At 47.7% G+C, this 25,701-nt stretch overlaps 1 protein-coding gene and 2 pseudogenes across 1 annotated transcript in view; 1 reads left to right on the top strand and 2 right to left on the bottom strand.

Annotated features, from left to right (window-relative positions):
- Window positions 1-2,076, bottom strand: part of LOC136480932 (cysteine-rich receptor-like protein kinase 10) — a 6,120-nt gene extending 4,044 nt beyond the window's left edge. Inside the window, exon 1 of the mRNA XM_066478352.1 lies at window positions 1,648-2,076. Within this exon, the coding sequence (XP_066334449.1) occupies window positions 1,648-2,076 (429 nt within the window). The remainder of the gene's footprint in view (window positions 1-1,647) is intronic.
- Window positions 2,077-11,844: 9,768 nt separating this feature from the next.
- Window positions 11,845-24,165, top strand: LOC136480933 (cyanidin 3-O-rutinoside 5-O-glucosyltransferase-like; annotated as a pseudogene).
- LOC136483947 (uncharacterized) lies at window positions 13,251-15,532 on the bottom strand (annotated as a pseudogene).
- Window positions 24,166-25,701: the final 1,536 nt, after the last annotated feature.

A 25,701-nucleotide genomic window follows, 5' to 3' on the forward strand; every position in this document is an offset into this window, starting at 1 on the left:
GAACAATAAAAACAGGGAATATATGGTCGCTTTGCCGAGTGCCAGGGTAAAAACACTCGGTAAAGCGGACACGTGGCAAAAATCTGTGCATTCTGGAACTAAAATAGCTCCTTTTGCCGAGTGTCTGCGCTGTGACACTAGGCAAAGAAGACAACATTTGTAAGTTCTAGGCCAGTCTTTGCCGAGTCTCCTGTATTTGACACTCGGCAAAGAAGGAAGGTTTACTGAGTGCCCGGGATTTGACACTCGGCAAACTAGCCAGGTTTGCCGAGTGTCTGGCAGTTGACACTCGGCAAAGGAGGCAGGTTTGCTGAGTGTCAGGTCCGGGACACTCGACAAACGTGCCGTGACCGACTCCACGCTGTCACGTTACTTTTTTCACCAAGCGTTAGTTTCAACTCTCAACAAAGTTTTTACCGAGTGCCCGACAGAAAACACTCGGCAAAGAGACGTTGGTCGGCACTGTAGATGCCATGTGCTGTTTGCTGAGTGTTACACTCGGCAAAGCCTTTACTGAGTGTTTTTTGGTCTTTGCCGAGCATGGCAAAGCCACTGTTTCTGGTAGTGCCAGTACATAAACACATACAAGTGATAATCTACATGATTGCCTCCGTTAGTTACCTCCAGGGGATGCCACCGCTCTAGTTTCCACCACCGGTCCCTTGGCTTCTAGTTGCCCCTGGTAAACTAACTTCCATGATTGCTACCATTGACTTATATCGAATGACGAGCCTATGCAATTAGATGGTAATCAGAGGCTACCAGTGTGAAATTAAACTGGAAAGAAGTGTGACTATAACATAGGGGAAAACAAACAGGAAAGAACAACTCCCTACAACCGTGCCCCTTTACATAAGGCGGTTTAAAATTGGAATGGCTCTTTCTAGAAACTCTCCACTATAAAAGAACAGTAAAAATAAAGCTAGGTACATCCCAAATTGTGCCCCCCTCCCCTCGCTGAGATAGTTCAACCTTTATATACCACACAATTTTGAACCAAGGAATACAACAACATTTAAATAAAAGCCTCACAATCCTCCCTCAGAGACTTCAACTCAATCCAAGGGGCGTGGTTCTTTCCATCATCCCTCAACCTAGCTTCAACGTTGCTCCCACCCCACCCCTGCCACTGCGCACTTAGGGATCGAATCCCCAGCCTGCCCCTTTCCACCAAAAAAGGAAAAAAATCTTTCCTCACCAAGTGCGACCTCGCGACGCCCTACACCCTCTCACGCGATATTGGGCCACCTCCCATGGACCGGCTCACAAATCCCTTCATCTTCCTCGGGCCGACGTCAAATTGTGCCGCCGAGCGTGCGAGGAAAAGGATCCCCGCTCTGCCCTGCACCTCAGAAGACTACACCGGCGAAACCCTAGGACTTCCTCTAGAACCTATAACGATGGCGGCGAACCTTGCTAGCTGATCTTACTCGACGCACACTACTACAGGAATTTTAATCGAGACGGGCAAAACAGATTAACCGAGGCAGGCATCACTACCGCCTCAGTCCAAAGGTCACGGTAAATCAATGTTACCCAAGGCGGTTCAAATGCCCACCTCGGTTAATCAAATAAAAAAACAAAAAAGGAAACCCATGGACAAGCCCGCCAAGCCCATCGATGGGCTTGCTGAGCCCATCCACACACCGCCGCAGCCACTCGCCGAATTTGGGCATCCGCTGCCGTCGCGTCCAACTCGAGGCTCCCCGCCACCGGATTTGGACACGCCATGGCCGGATCTGGACTCGCCGTCGCTGTAGAAGCTCCGACCGCCTCCTCGTGCGCCGCCGGTGAAGAAGAGGACATAGGGGGCTGATGAGGGGAGGGGCGCCCGTGCATGCCGCCGCTGGGAGGGGCCGTGGTTGCCCTGCGCCACCGGGAGGGGCCTGGCCGCCCTGTGCCGCTGCGAGGAGGGGCCAGGCCGCCCTGTGCACCGTCGGTGGGGACCCTCACCATGGTCGCTCGGTGCACCACTGGGAGGGGCTTGTGCCGAGGCCACCAGTGCGCGCCGCCGGGAAGGGGCCATGCCGTGGCCGCCCCGTGCTTCGCCGTTGGGGCCCGCACCGTGGCCGCCATGTCCGTTTAGGGAGATGGAGAGGAAGAGGGAGAGAGAGAGAGAGAGAGAGAGAGGTAGAGGGAGAGGGAGAGAGATGGTGCTGCGATGTGTTCGGCTGAGGGAGAGATGGGGGCGCGGTTGAGGGAGAGGGAGTGAAGAGAGCTAGGGTTTCTCTTCGTATATATACTACGAATCGTTACCGGGCCTAGATGGGCCAGGTGGGCTGGCCACTATTTTTGGAGGCGGGCCTTATAGTGTGCCCGCCTCCGATAATGGATTAACCGAGGGGGATAGCATAAGGCGCCCGCCACTATTATTTTTTATTAACCGTGGCGGTTGTTTTAAGGCAACCATCTAGATTAATATATTAATGGAGGAGGTTGCGTTAGGACAACCTCCTCGGTTAATCGATATTAACCGTGGCGGGCGCCTTATTCTGCCTGGCTCGGTTAATCATTAACCGAGGCGGTTGCTGGGCTGGCTGCCCGGCCACCAAATAATGGAGGTGGGCAGCCAGCCCGCCCTCCTTGGAGGCCCAAATGCAAATATCTTGGAAAAGATTTATTGTAGTAACGGCAACAGGTAAGTTGCCTACTATATCGTACTTCTCTCAGTTAGCATCCCACCTCCATGTAGACATAGCTGATTTGTTTATCACTGTGTAGGGCGATGATTGATGTTAGGGTTAGGCAGGTTTTGTGAAATTAACCTTGCTGGCGGACCCTCCACTGCTGCTTGTGATCGACTAGGTTCATGATAAATATTTCAATTTCATCATACAAATTTGGAAAACAGATATAAAAAATTATATATATGAACATGCAGTTTTTTTTGGAGGTACAAGATAGTCACAAGCTGTTTCATTACTTCACTCTTATATTGCTGATCAACATGGATGTAGCGGAAGGGCCTATCGGAGATGATGCCGGACAAATAGTTGATCTTGAAAAAGATGAGTACAGGAAGCGTGCTGACCAGGATGTGAAGTCGATGGTCTTGAACAAACCGATGAAGTCATCATCCTGACATAATAAACCTAAGAAGTCAAGCAATGCAAAAGTCCTGCCTCAAGGTGAGTGGTCTTCAATTGTATCTTCTTTATTTATTTGTGAATTAATTTCAAAAATATATTATATCTCCTAGATTGCAAGTATATTATTATAACTCCACCAGGAGTCTTAAAAACACGAGGAGAGAGTATATATTTTTTTTAAAAAAGTTTTAGAGAGTATGTCACGGTCCAGCTTGGGGCGCGGGTTTGGAGCGGGGTGCTAGGGCAGAGGGGCGGCGGCATGGGGGCTGGTCGGCGGCGGCGTGAGGACGCGTCGGCTGCCGCTGGGTGTGGGCGTCGGCATCGGCTAGGGCAGGGGCGGCGGCGTGCGTGGCAGGGAGAGGGACGGTAGCGGCTTGAGAGCTGGAGAGCGAGAGAGATTTTTTTATAGAGTAAAGCTCTATTCTCTTCTTGATTGAGATAGTTACAATGCCCCTTCTTAAATATTTATATTGGTTTGAGAGAGGAGAGGGTGAGGCTTTGATCTACCAAATCCACCACTAGAAGAGTGAAATTTGTGGGGATTTGGGGCCTCCCCAACCTTGTTGTCTCACACCTCTTATATTCTTCATCTTCATAATGGATTGCTTGCTGGTCGCCACCCATGGTTTTTCCCCGCATGGGGTTTCCACGTAAATCCTTGTCTCTACTTGTGATTTAGTATTTATCTTGACATACTTGTTAATTGGTTCGTATCTTGCTTGCAATTGGTTCCATTTTGTTCAAGTTTATGGTGTATGGTTGAGATTGACATATGATGCATGCATGGGTTCTTTGATATGTTGATGATGGGTATTGATGGGTTAGTGGGCTGATCTTTGCAAGTGTACTCCTTATTGTGAAGTTTGGACAGCACCATGTTTGAAGAATTATTACTATGGGGCTGTTTTGTTGTATGCACATAAGGTGTTCAGTGAAATTCTTATGAGTAATTAGCTTGCTAGTTTCGATGCTTCTGCTGCCCCTCTGTGTTTACAATAGTTTTGACAGATTCACCAATAAAGAAATAACACTGGCTTCAAAGGGACCTCATAGAGGAAAGCACACATGGGATTTTCCTAGGGTGGTAGGTTCGCAAGAGAGAATGTCTATAAATTTTAGAGACGACATGCTATTTGACCGTCTCTGTAAATGATTTTGGGAGACCCGAGTTTTTAGAAGACCCTCTAAAAATATGCCACCTCCGAAAAGTAGTTTTTAGAGACTACCTTCTTAAGAGGACCGCCTCTGTAAATGGTCTAAAAACAATTTTCAGATGTGGACTTCCAATCTCCAGAATTCGCCCTGAGACCCATTTACCCACAGGCAGCCCAAACAAAATCCTGAATAGCCACCACACACCCCCAATCTTCTCTCTCTCTCTCTCTCTCAAGGGCCACCACACACACATCCTCATTGTCTCCGCCCCCAAAATCTTGCACAGGCGGCAGTGGTCTCGGAGGTGGTGGTCGCGCACAGCGGAGGTCACCCTGCCTCTAATGGATCAGCGGCGGCGGTAGCCTGACCTACCTAGGTGGATCCATGGCGCGCTCCTCACAGATGCAACGATGAGCTCCTCGGCGGCTTCACAAAGGGCGGCATTTGGTCGGGCTTCTCATGGATGCAGCGGCGAGCTCCTCGGCGGCTTCAACAAGGGTGGCATGCGGCCGTGCTGGTCGCGGATGCGACGGTGAGCCAGTTGCGGATGCACCGTCAAGCTGGCGCCATTGAGCTAGCAGGCTCAACGGGCCTCCCTACCGGGCTGGGGGCCAGTGACGAGCGCACAGAGGCAGATAGGATGCCCGCCTCTCGTAATCATTTTTGCCCGACTTAGTAAATGTTTAGTGTGGTAGAGTGTATATTTGTATGAGTTGAAACTCAAAAACTGATCTCATGCCAAAATCAAACTCCAAACTTAGATTACCATCAAAACAGGCTTAGAGCGAACTCATATACCCGAATAGACTTGTTGGGGGAGCCCATACGGAGTATGGGTCAACTCCCCCTCGAAGAGGCCTAATGAAGGAATAATGGCGGAGGCCTAGCCAGCAGAGGCTCTCCCCAAGACGGCGGAGGCCTAGCCGGCAGAGGCTCTCCCCAAGACGGCGGAGGCCCGGCCGGCGGAGGCTCTCCCCAAGCCGGCGGAGGCTCTCCCCAAGACGGCGAAGGCTTCCCCCCAAGACGGCAGAGGCCCAACCGACGGAGGCTCTCCCCAAGACGGCAAAGGCCCAGACGGCGGAGGCTTCCCGCCAAGACGGCGGAGGCCCAGCCGGCGGAGGCTCTCCCCAAGACGGTGGAGGCCTAGCCAGCGGAGGCTTCCCCCCAAGACGGCGGAGGCTCTCCCCAAGATGGCGGAGGCCTAGCCGGTGGAGGCTTCCCCCCAAGACGGCGAGGCCTAGCTAGTGGAGGCTCTTCCCAAGATGGCAGAGGCCTAGTACAAGAATGACGGTGGAGTTTCTCCCAGGGACGGTGGAGGCTCTCCCCGGGACAGCGGAGGCCAAGCGCAGTAATCATGGCGAAGGTGTTCCCCAGGGCCGCGGAGGCCCATCAAGGAACGATCAGGTCAGCAAGGCATACATGGGGACAGTTGATGGGCCTCTAGTGGGCACCGGCTTAGGCCCAAGATGAAGACATCGCGAGACGGTGTGATGAGAACACCCCTGAGGTTAGACACTAGGGCTGGAATATTCCTGGAATGTACCGTAGCAGTTGAGGGGCACTGTTCTAAACTCTATAAAGTGATAGTTGAGCCCTATAAATAGGGAACACTTGTAACTGTGAGGGGGAGGTTGGTAAAGCAATTATGAAACCCTAGTTCTTGTGAGTCGGTACTTGATCCTCACTCTCTCCTTTAGGCAGAGCCTGAGCCAAAGCCCAAGTCTGGAGCATCGGCCAAAGCCGAGGGCCTCCGCCCCTTTCTCTTACTCCTACTTGGCCAAAGCCTACTAAATCCCTCGTTTAGCGACCTTCTATCTGGAGCCTCCGACAGAGGATTTTGTCCGACAGGAGTGCGCTGCGTTTAGGGACCTCCACCCGTCTTAGGCGGAGGCCAGCCTCCGCCCATCTCAGGCGGAGACCCCGACCTAAAACGAAGGCCTCTGCCCACTTCTCACTCTTGTTAGAAACTGATGTTTCAACAGTGGCACCCACCGTGCTCGGCACGAAATTTTTTGCAGAGCTAGAAGTTGGAGCCTTTGTCGGCGGGCCTTCTCTAGCCCGTCCTTCGCCAGTCGCCACTGGCCTTCATCGCCGACATTCTCTGGCTAGACCTTCATCAGAGGACCTTCTCTGACCTGCCTTCGTCGGCGCACCTTCTTCGGCTTAGCCTTTGTTGCAACGACTTCATTAGCAGATTGGCAGTGAACCTCAAAGGACGGTAAGAACCTTTGGGCGAAGGTATGAGTGTACGACATACTTACACCTCCATAAATACTATCTGAGATCTAAAGAGGAAGAAAAGAAGAAGAATTTTTAGCTGAACTCCTAAAGCCTTCGGCCGCTACTACTTAAAAAAGGTTCTACAAAGATTAGAAGGCTTTCAGAAATAAAAGCAGCACTACCCTCTGATTTCATCTTTGCTCACATTTTTATATTTTGACAACTCTGTACTCTGCTCTTATTTCTATTTTTGCTAATAACTTCGCAAAATCTAGTAAAAAGTTTTATGAGTCTAGATTTTGTAACCATATCTTCTCATCATATTAATCATACAACTTCCGCTAGCCACTATGATGCCTTTACTCTGTTTATGAAAAGAAGTGCAGAATCTATATAAGCCTTCAGAGATTTGGATCACATATATGCTACCTTTGCAACCTTTGCGATCCAACGCATACACCACACCTAAGGTAACAATCTAGTGCGAGAGAATAATTCTTGCCAGTTTTTAATTAATGCCTAGTACTCTTGCTCTTATGATTTATTTTGACGCATTCTTGATCTAACCTTCGCCTCTTAAGGCAAAATTTAAATACCTTGCATACAACTTGTCACCAATGTGACCAAAAATCTTCTCGTGGCCTTTGCCACAATCAAAGCATGACCTAAGTGGCTATACATGCTTGGTCCTGACCCGGCTAAACTTAAAACAATTTTTAACTCTTGTCGAATCTCTTTTTCAATAACATGCAGGTCACCAGTACTGTAAGTATCTCTTATCCTCCCTTAGAATATATTTTCATTCGTTATATGCGTGTTTTCACCTCCTCAAGCCAAATCAGTCAATACTCTATAGCAGGCAATTCTTCTCGTTAAGTGATCAGCCTTCGTCACATATCTGTCCAACAATTATATGAATCAGTCAATAACCTCCGCCAGTCAGTGGTTCTCATGGAATATTCAACACTTATCAGATAACTCAGTGATCCTCTATGAGTCAGTGAATATTCATCTACAAATGGCCTTCTCCAGTAAGTGGTACTCAACAGCCAACAACCTCCGCCCGTCTTAGGCGGAGGCCAGCCTCCGCCCATCTTAGGCGGAGACTGGTCTTCATTATATGTCAGTGCAGCCTCCGTCATCAGTCAGTGGGCAGCCTTCGATCAGTCAACAGCCTCCGTCATCAGTCAGTGGCTTTCATCAATCAAGGTTCTCTACAACTTTCAGCAGGGCATGTGTCAGTAAGGACCTTCGCTGATTATTCGTCTGTCAAAAGTCTTCGCCGGTCAGTGCCTTTGACACGTATTGGCCTTCACCAGTCAATAACCTTTGTCAGTCTTTGGCCTTCATCTTTTTGAGCCTTCGTCAGTCATGGTCTTCGGTCATCAATCAGTGGATTTCATCTATCATTGGTTTTCAGCAGCCTTCGTCACTGATTGGTCTTCGTCACTCATTGAACTTCATCAGTTGGTAGCCTTCGTCACTCTACAGCCTTCGCTTGTTAACAGCCTTCTAGTCGGAGACCTCCATAAAAAATTGACTTTCGACATCCAACCAACCTTCGAACCCACAAACACTAACATGTTTTCCTCTTTTTTTTGCAGGCTATACTGACTAAATTCTTTGAAGATCTTCATAATATCTATATCAATCAAATATTTGAGCTAACCTTCACAGGGAACGAATCCTTACTATAGTCACTGCTATGAATCTTATCTATGCTCATGCAGGCTATCAAGTGGCAGCCTTCACTAGCCATCTAAAACTATTACCCTCTCATTTGAGGACATTATTTCTTATATGCATAGCTTGTCTTTCATTCAAACTTAACCAACATTCTTGCAGCATGCATAATAAGTTTACACCTTTTAAATATTTTTGCGCAAATGCTATCATTCTCATCATCGCATACATATATTGCGTAAATACATTGCAATGCATGGCCCGGGCCACCCGGAAGAAGTCCCGAGAATACACGGGCGCCATGACTCTATGCATCAAAATCCTGGAAGAAGTCCTGAAACAACACGGGCACCAGGTCACGAAGCTAAGGCTGTCGTGCTGAGACATCAAATCCTAGAAGAAGTCCTGAACCAACATGGGCACCAGGTCATGGAGCTAAGGCTCTCGTGCTACCTTCACGTATCATATAAATGACTAACCATCTTTTGTAGCTAGTGGGAAAGCCAGTGCCTTTCCGGGTGTCGAAAGACTTGCAAAGCAAGTCGATATTCGACGAAGCTATAATGCCCAACCTAAGTCCCTAAAAATGCAGGAGATCAACTCAGTTGCATTTTTACAACTTCTCCGACCTTAGACATGCAGCGTCGGCGTCTATGTAGGCATCGCCTTCGCCAAGCTCTTTGGCATGAGGGGCTCCGCAACCATCTTCGGTAACTTCACCAACATCGCCTCCGCCAAAAACACCTTTTGGCCTTCGCTAAGCAGCTTTGCAGGAGGACCTTCGGCAAAACCATGACAACTAGCCTCCGCCAACGTGACGGCATGAGGGGCTTCATTGACACCTTCATCGTGTTCAACAACATCGCCTCTGTCAAACAACTTTTGCAATATGGCTCAAGAACCTCTGTCGACACCAAGTTCTACAACACCTTCGTCGACGTCTACATCAGCAAACTTGGTTCTGAACACCTACTTCCACTACTACAACTGCGTCGCCTACACCAAGCGTCACTAAGGACCTGGTCATGAGCACTAGCCAAGAGGGGCTAGGGAAGCACGTGGACCAGCTTCTCCAGGGCATCAAGTCTTTTTGCCTGGTGCTCGTGAGCAACGGTTTGAAGGCCTCACAACAACCTTCTACCTCGACTACTATGACTACGTCGACTACACCAATCGCGGCTAAAAACTCAGCCACAAACGCCAGCCAAGAGGGGCTAGGGGAGTGCACCGGAGGACCAACCACTCAGGAGTGTGAGGCCTTTTGTCTGGCGCTCGTGAACGAAGATTTATTTGAAAGCCTCCACCCAAAGAAGGATCGGAGATGAAGACCTTCGCTTGAAGAAAAGACGAAGGCCTCCACCCAAAGAAGGATCAGAGATGAAGACCTCCGCCTGAAGAAAAGACGAAGGCCTCCACCCAAAGAAGGATCGGAGACAAAGACCTCCGCCTGAAGAAAAGACAAAGACCTCCACCCAAAGAAGGATCGGAGATGAAGACCTCCGCCCGAAGAAAAGTCGAAGACCTCCGCCCAAAGAAGGATCGGAGATGAAGACCTCCGCCCGAAGAAAAGTCAAAGGCCTACGGAGGCCAGCACGCCAAGACGATACCAGACTCGGAGGTAAAGACCTCGGAGATGAACACCTGCGATGGCTTTGGAAGCAAAGGCATGCGCATCATGAAGGCACTAGAGGCGAAGACCCTAGAGATGAAGACCTGGGGAGGCCTCAGAGGCGGAGACCTGCATGCCAAGATGACACCAATGGCGGAAGACCCGAAGGTGAAGACCTCTGCACCGAGAAGAGACACAGACAAAGGCTCATACAATCGGGCCTTGGAGACACACCTGCGTGCCAAAAAGACATCAGAAGCAAAGGCCTCAAGGATATAGACCTACGCATCGTGAAGGTCCTAGAAATGAAGACCAGAGCACAGAGCGAAGCCAATGAACCATGCCATAGAAGCAGCAGAAGGAGCCGAAGGCCATAGATGAAGAAATCTAGAAGATAAAGGCACCTAGAGCTGAACGCCTAAGGAATTAGTGCATGTATAGGTTAGAGTCATGCGCGTGCTCTTTTCTCCATGCCCTTTTTTCCCACAGGGTTTTTGGGATGGAGTTTTTAGCAAGGCGTGCATGAACGGGTTGCGGAGGGCAATCCTCGCTTCCAAGATCTGGGTTGTATAGTGCCTCTTCTTGTATGAACATCTACCAGGTCATGTAGTACCATCCATAACCTAGTAGCTGAGGGGCTACTATTGGGGGAGCCCATACGGAGTATGGGTCAACTCCCCCTCGAAGAGGCCTGATGAAGGAATAATGGTGGAGGCCTAGCCGGCGGAGGCTCTCCCCAAGACAGCGGAGGCCTAGCCGGCGGAGGCTCTCCCCAAGATGGCGGAGGCCTAGCCGGCGGAGGCTCTCCCCAAGACGGTGGAGGCTTCCCCCCAAGACGGCGGAGGCCCAGCCAACGGAGGCTCTCCCTAAGACAGCAGAGGCCCAGACGACGGAGGCTTCCCCACAAGACGGCGGAGGCCCAGCCGGCGGAGACTCTCCCCAAGACGGTGGAGGCCTAGCCAGTGGAGGCTTCCCCCCAAGACAGCGGAGGCCCAGCCGACGGAGGCTCTCCCCAAGACGGCGGAGGCCTAGCTGGCGGAGGCTTCCCCCCAAGACGGCGAGGCCTAGTTAGCAGAGGCTCTTCCCAAGACGGCGGAGGCCTAGTACAAGAATGATGGTGGAGTTTCTCCCTGGGACGGTGGAGGCTCTCCCCGGGACAGCGGAGGCCAAGCGCAGTAATCATGGCAAAGGTGTTCCCCAGGGTGGCGGAGGCCCATCAAGGAACGATCAGGTCAGCAAGGCATACATGGGGACAGTTGATGGGCCTCTAGTGGGCGTCGGCTTAGGCCCAAGATGAAGACATCGCGATACGGTGTGATGAGAACACCCCTGAGGTTAGACACTAGGGTTGGAATATTCCTGGAATGTACCGTAGCAGTTGAGGGGCACTGTTGTAAACTCTATAAAGTGGTAGTTGAGCCCTATAAATAGGGAACACTTGTAACTGTGAGGGGGAGGTTGGTAAAGCAATTATGAAACCCTAGTTCTTGTGAGTCGGTACTTGATCCTCACTCTCTCCTTCAGGCAGAGCCTGAGCCAAAGCCCAAGTCCGGAGCATCGGCCAAAGCCGAGGGCCTCCGCCCCTTTCTCTTACTCCTACTTGGCCAAAGCCTACTGAATCCCTCGTTTAGCGAACTTCTGTCTGGAGCCTCCGACAGAGGATTTTGTCCAACAGGAGTGCGCTGTGTTTAGGGACCTCCGCCCGTCTTAGGCGGAGGCCAGCCTCTGCCCATCTCGGTCGGAGACCCCGACCTAAGACGAAGGCCTCCGCCCACTTCTCACTCTTGTTAGAAACCGATGTTTCAACAAGACTGAATGTCGAGCACTAGTAATTGTATATTGACTTATTGAGTACAAGTAGTGTTAAATGTCACAAAGTTTTGGCTCCATGCTACAAGTCGAGATAAGCTTTTTAGAGGTACGCCTGCTGCATGGATAAGCTTCACATGGGCATCCAGAATCTAGATGTCAGGCACACCACATGTCCACACATGACACACCCGGCCCTGCCAGTGTCCAGACTCGGTGGTAACAAAGCACTCTTTTCCTCTGCTACTAGGTAGCTCCCAATCCCATCACTCCGTCTCTATGGCCGACAAGCAAGAACGCCAGCAGCAGCACAGCAGTCCCCACGGTGGCCAGCATTTCCTGGTGGTGGCCTACGGCATGCAGAGCCACGTGAACCCAGGGCACACCCTGGCTCACCGTCTCGCATGGCTCAACTGCATCGACGGCCCCTCCATCCTCACCAAACTCTCCGTGCCGGTCGCCGCCCAACGCTGCCTATTCCCCTCGCCAGACCGTGGTGGTGAGGTGCAGGAGGGCTACAGCCATGGGGTCATCTCTGACATTCCCCACTCGGACGGCTTTGATGACAGCGCCAGCACGTCTAGGACCACCGAGGACTGGGCACACCGGCACCGCGTGACCGTCGAGAGCCTCTCTGCCATCATCACCCGCTTTGCCGCCGGTGAGAAGCCGGTCACATGCATCGTGTTCACGACATGGTTAAAAATACCGGCAGATATATTCCAAAATTTTCGAGATATCCCATTTATCAGTTACAACAACAACAACAAAGCCTTTAAGTCCCAAACAAGTTGGGGTAGGCTAGAGTTGAAACCCAGCAGAAGCAATCAAGGTTCAGGCACGTGAATAGCTGTCTTCCAAGCACTCCTATCTAAGGCTAAGTCTTTGGGTATATTCCATCCTTTCAAGTCTCCTTTTATTGCCTCTACCCAAGTCAACTTTGGTCTTCCTCTGCCTCTCTTCACATTACTATCCTGGCCTAGGATTCCACTACGCACCGGTGCCTCTGGAGGTCTCCGTTGGACATGTCCAAACCATCTCAACCGGTGTTGGACAAGCTTCTCTTCAATTGGTGCTACCCCTAATCTATCACGTATATCATCGTTCCAAACTCGATCCCTTCTTGTATGACCGCAAATCCAACGCAACATATGCATTTCCGCGACACTTATCTGTTGAACATGTCGTCTTTTCGTAGGCCAACATTCTGCACCATACAACATAGCAGGTCTAATCGCCATCCTATAAAACTTGCCTTTTAGCTTCTGTGGTACCCTTTTGTCACATAGGACACCAGATGCTTGCCGCCACTTAATCCACCCTACTTTGATTCTATGGCTAACATCTTCATCAATATCCCCGTCTCTCTGTAGCATTGATCCTAAATATCGAAAGATATCCTTCCTAGGCACTACTTGACCTTCCAAACTAATATCTTCCTCCTCCCGAATAGTAGTACCGAAGTCACATCTCATATACTCAGTTTTAGTTCTACTGAGTCTAAAACCTTTGGACTCCAAAGTCTCCCACCATAAGTCCAGTTTCTGATTCACTCCTGTTCGGCTTTCATCAACTAGCACTACATCGTCCGCAAAAAGCATACACCAAGGGATGTCCCCTTGTATGTCCCTTGTGACCTTATCCATTACTAAGGCAAACAAATAAGGGCTCAAAGCTGACCCTTGATGTAGTCCTATCCTAATCGGGAAGTCATCTGTGTCTCCATCACTTGTTCGAACTCTAGTCACAACATTGTTGTACATGTCCTTAATGAGCCCGACGTACTTCATTGGGACTTTATGTTTGTCCAAAGCCCACCACATAACATTACTTGGTATTTTATCATAAGCCTTCTCCAAGTCAATAAAAACCATGTGTAGGTCCTTCTTCTTCTCCCTATACCGCTCCATAACTTGTCTTATTAAGAAAATGGCTTCCATGGTTGACCTTCCGGGCATGAAACCAAATTAGTTCATAGAAACCCGCGTTATTGCTCTCAAGCGATGCTCGATAACTCTCTCCCATAGCTTCATAGTATGACTCATCAACTTAATTCCCCGGTAATTAGTACAACTTTGAATATCCCCTTTATTCTTGTAGATCAGTACCAATATACTTCTCCTCCACTCATCAGGCATCTTGTTCGATCGAAAAATATGGTTGAACAGCTTAGTTAGCCATACTATAGCTATGTCCCTGAGACATCTCCACACCTCGATTGGGATACCATCCGGTCCCATCGCCTTACCTCCTTTCATCCTTTTCAACGCCTCTCTGACCTCAGATTCTTGAATTCTCCACACAAAACGCCTATTGGTGTCATCAAAGAGTCATCCAACTGAAAGGTTGTGTCCGTATTCTCACCATTGAACAATTTGTCAAAATACTCTTGCCATCGATGTTGGATCTCATCCTCCTTCACTAAGAGATGCTCCCTTTCATCCTTAATGCACTTAACTTGGTTGAAGTCCCTTGTCTTTCTCTCACGAACTCTAGCCATCCTATAAATGTCCTTCTTTCCTTCCTTCGTACTCAAACGTTGGTAAAGATCCTCGTACGCTCTACCCTTTGCCACACTTACAGCTCACTTTGCAGTCTTCTTTGCCACCTTGTACTTCTCTATGTTGTCCACACTCCTATCATGGTACAAGCATCTATAACACTCTTTCTTCTCCTTAATAGCCCTTTGGACTTCCTCGTTCCACCACCAAGTATCTTTAGACTCGCCTCCGCTTCCTTTGGTTACTCCACACACCTCTGAGGCCACCTTCCGAATGTTGGTTGCCATCTTCTCCCACATGTTGTTTATGTCTTCTTCTTCCTTCCAAGAGCCCTCTTTGATAACCCTTTCCCTAAATACCTCTGATGTCTCCCCTTTCAGTTTCCACCATTTTGTTCTTTCAATCTTAGCTTGTTTATCCCTACGGGCACGCACCTAAAAACGAAAGTCTGCCACCAAAAGCTTATGTTGAGAAACAACACACTCCCCTGGTATCACCTTGCAACCCAAGCATGCTCGTTTGTCCTTTCTTCTTGTGAGGACAAAGTCAATCTAGCTAGAGTGTTGTCTGCTACTGAAGGTCACTAGATGAGATTCTCTCTTTCTAAAGAAAGTGTTGGCTATTATCAGGTCAAAAGCTACCACGAAGTCTAGAACTTCCTCCCCCTCCTGATTCCTACTACCATACCCAAAACCTCCATGAACTTCCTTGAAACCTGCACTTGTAGTACCTACATGCCCATTAAGATCTCCTCCTATAAAAAGCTTCTCACTACTGGGTACAGCTCTAATCAGGCCATCTAAGTCTTCCCAGAACTGTCTTTTAGCACTCTCGTCGAGGCCTACTTGGAGGGCATACGCACTAATTACGTTCAAGACCATATCACCAATGACAAGCTTGACTAAGATAATCCTATCTCCTTGCCTTCTCACTCCCACCACACTATTCTTGAGGCTCTTATCAATCAAAACTCCTACTCCATTTCTATTTGCAACTGTCCCTGTGTACCAAAGCTTGAAACCTGTATTGTCCACCTCCTTCGCCTTTTGACCCTTCCATTTAGTCTCTTGAACGCATAATATATTTACATGCCTCCTAGTCGCGGTATCAACTAATTCTCTTAACTTACCTGTAAGCGACCCTACATTCCAACTGCCTAAACGGATCCTAGTTAGTTCGACTAGCTTGCTTACCCTTCACACCCGTCGAATCAGATGTGAAGACCCTTGCTCATTTTTCACTACACCCGGGCGCCGATGTAGTGCGCCACTAAGCATGCGACAACCCGATCCTTGATCACTTGACACCGTGCCTAGATCACGACATGGCACGTCACAGGGGTGACGACCCAGCCCTTGCTCATTTAACACCATACCCAGGTTCCGATATGGCGCGTCGCTAAGAGGGTTACGCCCCAATGATTTTCTTTCGGGTTTCATCTCCATTAGAATGGCTAGATTTAACATTGTCTCACCACGCCTAACACAACCCTCCTCCTTTACCAGGGCTTGGGACCTACTATGTTGAGACAACATAGGTGGAGTTATCCCGTTTATCAGTTGGGTACAAAATTTTTACTCTATCATCCAAAATTTTTAGAATTTTAAAATTTGTCCACCCTAATAGACGCCAAAGCCCACCCAATACTTTATCATTAATCCATGTTTTATTTTCTCTCTATTCTCTTCTAGGTTCAAGTTGCCACCACTGCAACACACTCACACGCTCCAGCCACATCACCACCCTCTTCATTGAATAGGCAATTGGCCCTGTTTGGCTGATGGTTTCTGCGGTTGATAAGCCGGCTGATGATGTTTTCTTGTGAGAGTAAACAATGTACCATGGCTGATAAGCCGGGCTGATAAGTTCAAGCGAACAGTGCGATTAATAATATAGTTTTATTTAGTTTTTTTGCTAAATAGTTTAGAAATGATATATGTGCTATATTGAACAAAATGAGCTATTTTTTGTTTAATTTTTTTTCAAATTTTTTTCATTCGACGATAGATTTTCGATATATCCGATATTCGTGTTTATCGGTGACCACCGAGATTTAAAAAATATCGGTAGTGTAAACCTTGCACGATGGTGGGACCCGTGATGGTGGAGGTGGCGAGGCGCCACGGCATCCCATTCGCCGTGTACTGGATCTAGCCGGCCACCGTCCTCGCCGTCGAGTACCACTACTTTCACGACGCCTACTGCGAGCTCATCGCCGGACATGACGCTGATGGCGACGACCCCGCGCATGAGGTGAGCCTGCCTGGTCTGAGCCATCCTCTCCAGATACGGGACTTCCCATCCTTCCTGTTCAACACGCCAGGCAACGTGTTGGCCAACGCCCTCATGGAAATGTTCCAAGAGTTGTTCGAGAGCATGGACCAATGGCGGCCCAAGGTGCTCGTGAACAAAATTGAGGAGCTGGAGGCGAACGTGCTCATGGAGATGAAGCACCAACTGGACGTGGTCACCATCGGCCCCATGGTCAGGTCAACGACCACTAGTAGAGAATAGACTTTCGGTTCAGCACATTAGTCTCAGCTAGAGTTGGGACCGGAACTAATGTGAGCATTAGACCCGGTTCCAAGTTTCATGGGCTTTGGAGGACCTTTAGTCCCGGTTGGTAACACCAACCCCGATTAAAGAGCCTGCGTTAGTCTTGCTTGGTGTTACAAACTGGGACTAAAGGCCTTGATCCAGACTAAACGTCTGGATCCTTTATTACCGGTTAGTAACTGTAAGGAAAATGGACCCTAGGCCCATTTACTTTGGATTTTGGTGTTTGATGACCAACACAACCAAATTGGACTAATGAATTTGCAAGTAATTATTTTGTAGTTCAATAGGGTGCAAGACGTGACTTGGACGAAGGCAACATGATGATCCCAGGATCAACACCATAAGCAAGACCCTAGAAGCACAAGAGAAGACCCAAGATATCAAGCAAAGTCCAAGCATGAAGATAGGAATCAAGCTGGACACAAGATCGGGAAGAAACGAGCTTCACAGAGGTGACCGGATGTGGCCCTTATAGCGATCGGACATGGCCGATCAAGATGCTCGGCAACGACAGCGTCAGCAGCAGTGACCGAACGCTGAGGACTTAAGTAAACCAGACGCAATGATGGCAATGTTCATCATCTTGGCAACACATTTAGCACTGACCAGACAATGGCGTATGATCGACCAGACGCAGGAACTGCAGTGTTCGATCGAGTCCAGAGAGGTTCCAGAGCGGCGTCAGCGTGACCGGACGTGTCCAATAAATAGTGACCGGACTTGGCCTAGAGTCCAATCAACGCGCGTGCTCCAACGTTCGGGACGACCAGACGCGTCCGGTCAGGATGACAGCAGCGTCTGGTCAGTACCAGAAAGGTGGGTTTCATCCCCAACGGCTACTTTCTTAGTGGGGCTTATAAATAGACCCCTCAACCGGCCATTTGAGTAGAGGTGGAGCTGAGAAAACATACCAAGGGTGTTGATACACCATTTTAGTGATCTCCACTTGCATAATGCTCAGTGATTCATTAGGTGATTAGCATAGGTGCTTTGCGAAGTGCTTAGGTTAATTAGACCACTGCTTATGCGCTTGCTCTAGGTTTAGGCCTAGTGTTTAGTGAGGTTTGCATACCTCTTATTACTCGATCCTTGCATGCACCATTGTTGTACATAGGAGGGGCTTGTAGTCTTGCGAGATCACACCAACCGCGTTTGTGGTGTGGCCGCCACCGTGTACCAAAGGGAACAAGGCCCGTGACGGTTTGGTCAGAAGCTTGATAGTGAAGACGACGGGGAGCAGTCCGAGAGAGGCTTGCCGGAAGGCAAACCAGAGACCTGCTTGCGCATGGGGAAGGCCAAGGGCTATCCACGGAGTTACCCAACCAGGAGCTTGGCCCTTGCAAGGGATTCCTTGCGAGGGGCTCCAACGAGGATTAGGGGGAAGCTTGTGTGCTTCTCGATACCTCGATAAAAATATCGGAGTTGTCGATGAGAGTTTGCATATCTCTACCTTACTCTTTAGCTTCTGCATTTACATTGTTTGCATAACTCGTTTTGTGGTAGAGATAGCAACCCACTAGCAATATCGTAGTTGCACATTTAGATAGTTTATCTTTTTGCATAGATTTTGCTAAGGATAGAAAAAGAGGCCATAGTTTAGAGTTAGAGTTTTAAGTTGCCTAATTCGCCCCCCTCCCTCTTAGGCATCATGGTCCCTTTCAATTGATATCAGAGGCGGTTGGCTCAATTTGGACCTTTGGCTTCGCCACCGTTGAGCCGACGCTATTTAGAGTGATTGGGATGGATACCTCTAGGCCTCCGCACTTTGACGGCACTAACTTCCCCTACTATAAAGCTAGAATGGCCTGTCACCTTGAGGCGATAGATTTGGGTGTTTGGAGAGTCACTCATGATGGGATGAAACCCATCAAGAATCCCGATAAACCCACAAAGAGTGAAGAAAAAGAAATTCATTTCAATGCTAGAGCTAAAAATTGCTTGTTTGAATCTTTTAGCATGGATGTGTTTAACCAAGTGTTCACTTTAAATACGGCACATGAGATTTGGTTAAAACTACAAGAGCTCCATGACGGCACAACTAATGTCCATGAGCAAAAACATTGTCTCGCTAAACAAAATTTTGATTCCTTTAAAATGAATGATGATGAGCTTGTTCGTGATATGTATTCTCGTTTGAATCTAATTATCAATGAGCTCCATTCAATAGGATTAACAAAGCTAGATGATGTGGACATCATGAGGAAGATCATCTCCATGCTACCACAAAAGAAATATGCAAGCATCATCACCATCCTTCACAACATGGAGGACATGAGCACCATGACCCCGGCCATAGTCATTGGCAAGATAGTGGCATTTGAAATGTCATGCAAGATGGGTCAAGTAGAAGCATCTTCATCAAGCAAAGGCAAAGCTCTCACATGTAATGAGAAAAAGAAGATGAAGGGCAAGCAAGTTGAGACAAGATCAAGCTCAAGCTCCTCAAGTGAAGTTGAAGAAGAAGATGAGGATGATGATGACGAAGAATCAAGTGATGATGATCAATCTTCCTCCTCCACCTCCAATCTTGATGAAGAATCCATCAAGCTTATCAACAAGGTGGAGAAGGTGATCCAAAAACTCAATGTCCAGGGTGTGCCCATCCAAATTCAAGATTTCATCTTCACCAATCAAAGAAATGAGCAAAGAAAGAAAGGACGCTATGGATGTGGCGAGTTGGGGCACTTTGTGGAAGTTTGTCCAAACAAGACCACACCCAAGACAAAGAAGAAGGCGTGCAAGGACAAAGCCCTCACATGAGTAAGGTCATGGGATGATTCTTCAAGTGAAGAAGAAGACCACCACAAGAGGCGCGGGCACAAGTACTCATCATCAAGCACTTCACGTGTGTGCCTTATGGCATGAGGTAACAGAAAGTGTATCCCTAGTGATAGTGACAATGATAGTGATAGTGATCATGAGCTACCTTCTTATGATGAAGTTGTGCAACAAAATCTTAACTTTGCTAAAGTTTGCACAAGTCAACAAAAGAAGCTTGAAAAATTAAAAGAAAAACTAGATAGCTCACAACAAGCTTATGCTACTTTGCTTGAACAATATGAAACTTTTGCCAATCTTAATATGGAGATATCTACTAAAATTGAGCAGCTTGAGACTAGTGCAAACACAAATAATTGCACAATCAATGATGAGCAACTCGTAAAGAAAAATAAAAAATTAAAGGAAAAGTTAGCTAGCTTGAAAGATGATTATAAAAGTTTGCTCGCTAAAATGGAAACCATGTGCAAACATTGTGATGAGCTAACTAATAAAGTTGCTCATTTTGAAGCCATCGGTACAACCCCCACCGAGGCACCTAAAAAGAAAGGTTCAATTTTTGACATGCCTAAAATGGATGCCTCTACTTCTTGTAATGATTTATGTTTAGACTCACCCTTGTGCAACCAAGTTTGTGTTGAGAAAGTTGTTGTAGAAACATGCGCACAAGAGATCACAATGGAGAATGAACAACTCAAGCAAGAAGTGGCTCGCCTCACCAAGGACTTGATCAAGTGAAAGGCAAGATGGAGCAAGCCCAACTTCATCAAAATAACACCATCAAGGGAGTGAAGAAGCTTGATGAAGGACAAATCATGGTTTGCTATGTATGCCACAAGGAAGGTCACAAGTCCTATGAGTGCAAGGTGAAGAATAGGGGAGGAGCTAAGAAGAAAGAGAAAAACAAAAAGGAAACAAGCAAGCTCTCCAACACCTACACCAACAAGGTGGACAAATAGGCATCCACACCTTATCTCTTGAAGAAGAAGAAAAATAACAAGGTGGTGGCCATCAACGTGAACAAGCAAGCCAACAATAGGGCCAAACGCATTTGGGTGCCAAAGGAGATCATTTCCAACATGAAGAGCACCAAGAAGGTTTGGATCCCGAAAGGGAAGTGAGAAGTCCGATGGACTTCGGGGAATTTGGAGACTTGGTAAAGTATGGGTGCATTTCATGGGGTGCATCATTATGGACAAGGAAATTGCCAAGTGGGTTAGTGAATACTATGGACCCAAATTCCCCTTCCCATGTTAGGTAACTAGATTTAATTTCTTGCAATTTCGATTAGCATCTAGTTCCTTTTCATGCCTAGGTTTGCATTTGCATGCTTAAACCTTTGTCATGCATACACTAGGTATATCTTGTGGTATGCTTGCTTGGTTTCACTCTTAACCCTTGGAGCAAACCTACATTGGTTTAAATTGTTTAGGAGCACGGCACATAGCTTGTTCTACAATTGTTCATCTAATATGTGTCAAAGTCCAAATTGTAGATAATTTCTCCCAAATATCACCTTCAGAAAAATGATTCTCACATTCATGTGATGTCATCTTTCAAGTGGTATTTTTTATTCTAAAATCAGTGTGTATGTCTCCTACAAGTATTCTATACTTGTGTGCACAAATTTAGGGGGAGGTTACTCTACAAGTTGGATGCCTTGAGACTAACACCTTTTCAAGCTTATCATGTGTATAGTAGTCTCATTGCAAGGAAAATGGAGTCCCCGGAGTTAAGCATCATACTTCAAATATCCATCACCTATTGCAAGTGGTATAAATCAAATTGGTTTCCACATGTGGTATCTCTAAACCGATATCATCATGTTGTTTTTGCTTTGGTATGTATATGCTTTCTCCATGCATTATATAGATTGAACTCCCTTGAGCATTAATTTGCTAATTATGCATAAACTACATTCTCCATCATATGTATGCATATATTTAGGGGCATCTTAGTCTATGTAATGTGAGAGTCAAATTTTGTGACCTATTCCACTCCACACACAAAGGATCACAAAGTTTGACCCTCCCTTGTGCTACTAATGTCTTCCTTTTCGGTGTTTAATTCCAAAGGGGGAGAATTTGTAGGACCAAAAGCAAGCCTGATCATAATAATTTACAAGTGATAATGCTCTGAGAAAGGGGGATAGTGGATTATGGGGTTAGGGGGGGCTTAAATCCATAATGCCACATGAGGACATTTACAAGGGCAAGATAAGTTTCCAAAGATGTTTACATGTGATATCTTTTAGCATCATATAACATTGCCCTTTGCATTGCATCCTAGCAAAGTAAATAGTTTTTAAATTCCAAAATTTCTATTATTTACTTATTTTGGTCGTGTTGTCATCAATCACCAAAAAGGGGGGAGATTGTAAGGAAAATGGACCATAGACCCATTTACGTTGGATTTTGGTGTTTGATGACCAACACAACCAAATTAGACTAATGAATTTGCAAGTAATTGTTTTGTAGTTCAATAGTGTGCAAGACGTGACTTGGATGAAGGTGACATGATGATCCCACGATCAACACCATAAGCAGGACCCCAGAAGCACAAGAGATGACCCAAGATATCAAGCAAAGTCCAATCATGAAGATAGGAAACAAGCCGGACGCAAGATCATGAAGAAACAAGCTTCATAGAGGTGATCGGACGCGGCCCTTATAGCGACCGGACGCGGCCAATCAAGATGCTCGGCAATGGCAACGTCAGCAGCAGCGACTGAACGCTGAGGACTCAAGTAAACCGGATGCAACGATGGCACTGTTCATCATCTCGGCAACACATTCAGCACTGACCGGACGATGGCGGATGATCGACCGGACGCATGAACTGTAGCGTCCAATCGAGTCCAGAGAGGTTCTAGAGCAACGTTAGCGCGACCGGACGCGTCCGATCAACAGTGACCGGACTCGGCCTAGCGTTCGATCAACGCGTGTGCTCCAACGGTCAGGACAACAGCAGCGTCCGATCAATAGCAGAAAGGTGGGTTTCGTCCCCAACGCCTACTCTCTCAGTGGGGCTTATAAATAGACGCCCCAATTGGCCATTTGAGTAGAGGTGGAGCTGAGGAAACATACCAAGGGTATTAATACACCATTTTAGCGATCTCCACTTGCATGGTGCTTACTAATTCATTAGATGATTAGCGTAGGTGCTTTGCGAAGTGCTTAGGTTGATTAGACCACCGCTTATGCGCTTGCTCTAGATTTAGGCCTAGTGTTTAGTGAGGTTTGCATACATCTTACTACTTGGTGCTTGCGCGCACTATTGTTGTTCATCGGAGGGGCTTGTAGTCTTGCGAGATCACACCAACCACGTTTGTGGTGTGGCCGCCATCATATACCGAAGGGAACAAAGCCCACGACGGTTCGGCCGGAAGCTTGATAGTGAAGACGGCAGGCAGCGGTCCGGGAGAGGCTTGCCGGAAGGCACACCGGAGACCCACTTGTGTGTGGGGAAGGCCTTGGGCTATCCATGGAGTTACCCGACTAGGAGCTTGCCCCTTGCGAGGGGCTCCAACAAGGACTAGGGGAAAGCTTGCGTGCTTCTCAATATCTCGGTAAAAATACCAGAGACGTCGACGGGAGTTTGCATATCTCTACCTTACTCTTTAGCTTCCGCATTTACATTGTTTGCATAACTTCTTTTGCGGTAGAGATAGCAACACACTAGCAAAACCGTAGTTGTGCATTTCGATAGTTTATATTTTTGCATAGGTTTTGCTAAGGATAGAAAAAGAGGCCACAGTTTAGAGTTAGAGTTTTATGTTGCCTAATTCAACCCCCCCTCTTAGGCGTCATGGTTCCTTTCAGTAACACCAACCCGGACTAAAGGTAGGCCCTTTAGTCCCGGTTGATAACACCAACCCAGACTAAAGGTCCTCCGATGGGCTAGTTGAAAAGGAAAGCATCACATCCAAAGTTACATGTGCTGTATAGGTGGGGTGGTAAGCTACGCGCGAGGCAATGCATGAGGTCTTGGGTTTGAATCACACGGGTCGCAGGAGTGGGAGGCATTTTTTTTAGCCAACAGGGACTGAAGGGCACTTCTCTACCAGCGGACGGATAGACGGATCCATTTGTTCGAGCACGACGATGACGTCGACAAGAAGAGGTACATGGGGTGGCTTCGAGCCCATCCGGACAGGTCGGTAGTGTACGTGTCGTTCGGCAGCGTGACGAAGGTCAGAAGGCGGCAGATGGACGAGGTAGCTGCAGGGTTGTGGCAGTGTGGACGGCCATACTTGCTGGTCGTGCGCAAGGACGGACTCGAGGACAATGATGATGAGAGCAGCCGCCATGGATCGCAGGACTCGGAGGACACCCAGCAGAGCCAGCAAGGGATGGTTGTGGACTGGTGCGACCAGCTGGAGGTCCTGTCGCACCCGGCGGTCAGGTGCTTCGTCTCGCACTGCGGGTAGAAGTGGTGGAACTTGACGGTGGAGGCCGTGGCGTCCGGCGTGCTGATCGTCGGTGTGCCAAACTCGTTTGACCAGCTGACGAATGCGTACTTGGTTGAGGAAGAGTGGGAGGTTGGCGTCAGAGGAGGGCGAAACAGCGATGGTGTGGTAACAGGGACGACAGAGCTGGCACGATGCATTGAGTTGGTCATGGGTGATGGTGCAAAGGCAGTGGCGATAATGGAGAGGATGAAGGAATTGAAAGAGATAGCGCAAGCAGCAGCAAGTACAGGAGGGTCTGTGGAGAGAAACCTCCGTGAATTTGTCAAAACATTCCAAGCTCCTGAGTCCTGACACATTTTGCATGAGACGAAGTGTCATGTCGAAATCAGTATAATGAAAGCCATAGTTAGATCGAGAATCTAATTAATCTGCAGGTCCTTTCATGGCAACGACTTCTTTTGGTGTTGTGCAGTGCAACAACTTCAGTGAAACCAAATTAGCTGGAGCGGAAGATATAGATCATCCCTTGATCATTTGCAAATTCTAGTAATATATTTTGTTGTTCCCGGGTCTCTCGTCGAAGGCTAAGACCCTTTCAACCGTTGCACGGACACCGAGGCAATTAATATTGTAGCTGGTACCGTAATAAACTCTGCTCATTACTATTACACCGGTTTCACTTTTATAGAGGCACCCGCAATAGCTGATTCATAAGCTAACTCTAAGTATTTTTTTTCATATTTTAATGAAAGAGAGAGAAAAGCTTACTCTTAGTCAAGAGGTAAGCTACACATATTTCAAGATCACATGAGAGTGTCACATGGGTCTAGTAATACAATGAGTCATTGCTAAAAGCTAGCACTATTGGAAAGGTGAGCTTAGAGCTAGTATCTGGCATATACCATTTGCGGGTGCCCTAAGGGATGGTACATTTTTTCACCTTCTCCAGAATGTTGCCACCCTACAATAGGATATTCCTAGGATCCCTATTACCACAGGGTTCGAAAGGACATTCCTCCTCGAAACCGCCTTACATTATGGGCCTTCTTGGGTCCATCTTAGGCTCATCTTGTTTTGGGCCCCGGCCCTTGACTCCTCCGCCAAATATCGCCGATAGCAAAGGTCTAATAGAACCATCGCCACTGTCCGAGGTCTTCAATCATGCCTTGGTCTCCACCTGCCCCATCATCTGGGTGAAGGCTCCCCTTATCTTCAATCTCCCGGTCCAAAGCTCTGCCGAAGGCTCCCTCTTCGCCCCTTGTCGTCGACTCTGCTCCTTAGCTTTCAGACGCAAGAGACTGAATATGGAGTAGGGATGAAAACGGGGTGGATATTTCCCAGTATCCGTCCGTCCCGAAAGAGTCAAAATACTATTTGGATAGTCCATATCTGAATCCGAACATTTAATATTCGACTGTATCTGAATCCGAATACTCAAGAATTAGATTTCTGATATATATATATATATATATATGAGATAGATACCAATATCCGAATAATCCGTATCCGGTTGTAATATCCAATAAAACATTTGGGATATAATACGGGATATGGGACACAATGCAGGATCACTGGTATCCGTCTGTATCAGATCCGGTTTCATCCCTAATATGGAGGCTTTGACCCGAAGGCTTCTCCGGTCTTCGGTGGTTGGCTCGGTTCCTCAACTCCGCCTGTGAACATGATTCACAAACAATGGAGATGTTAGCTCAAGTGAACCCTTAGGGGCAGGGCCTCGTCCCAACATATCTCATATTTACACTAACTCGCCATGAAAGTTATCTGCATCAATAACCCACTAGACAATTACTATAGTTATGTCTTCATTCATGCAATCCATGTCAGCGATACACATCTTACACTAACATACATTTAGTTGTCTACATC

The sequence above is a fragment of the Miscanthus floridulus genome, chromosome 9 (assembly GCF_019320115.1).
Source record: "Miscanthus floridulus cultivar M001 chromosome 9, ASM1932011v1, whole genome shotgun sequence".
Taxonomy (NCBI): Eukaryota; Viridiplantae; Streptophyta; class Magnoliopsida; order Poales; family Poaceae; genus Miscanthus; species Miscanthus floridulus.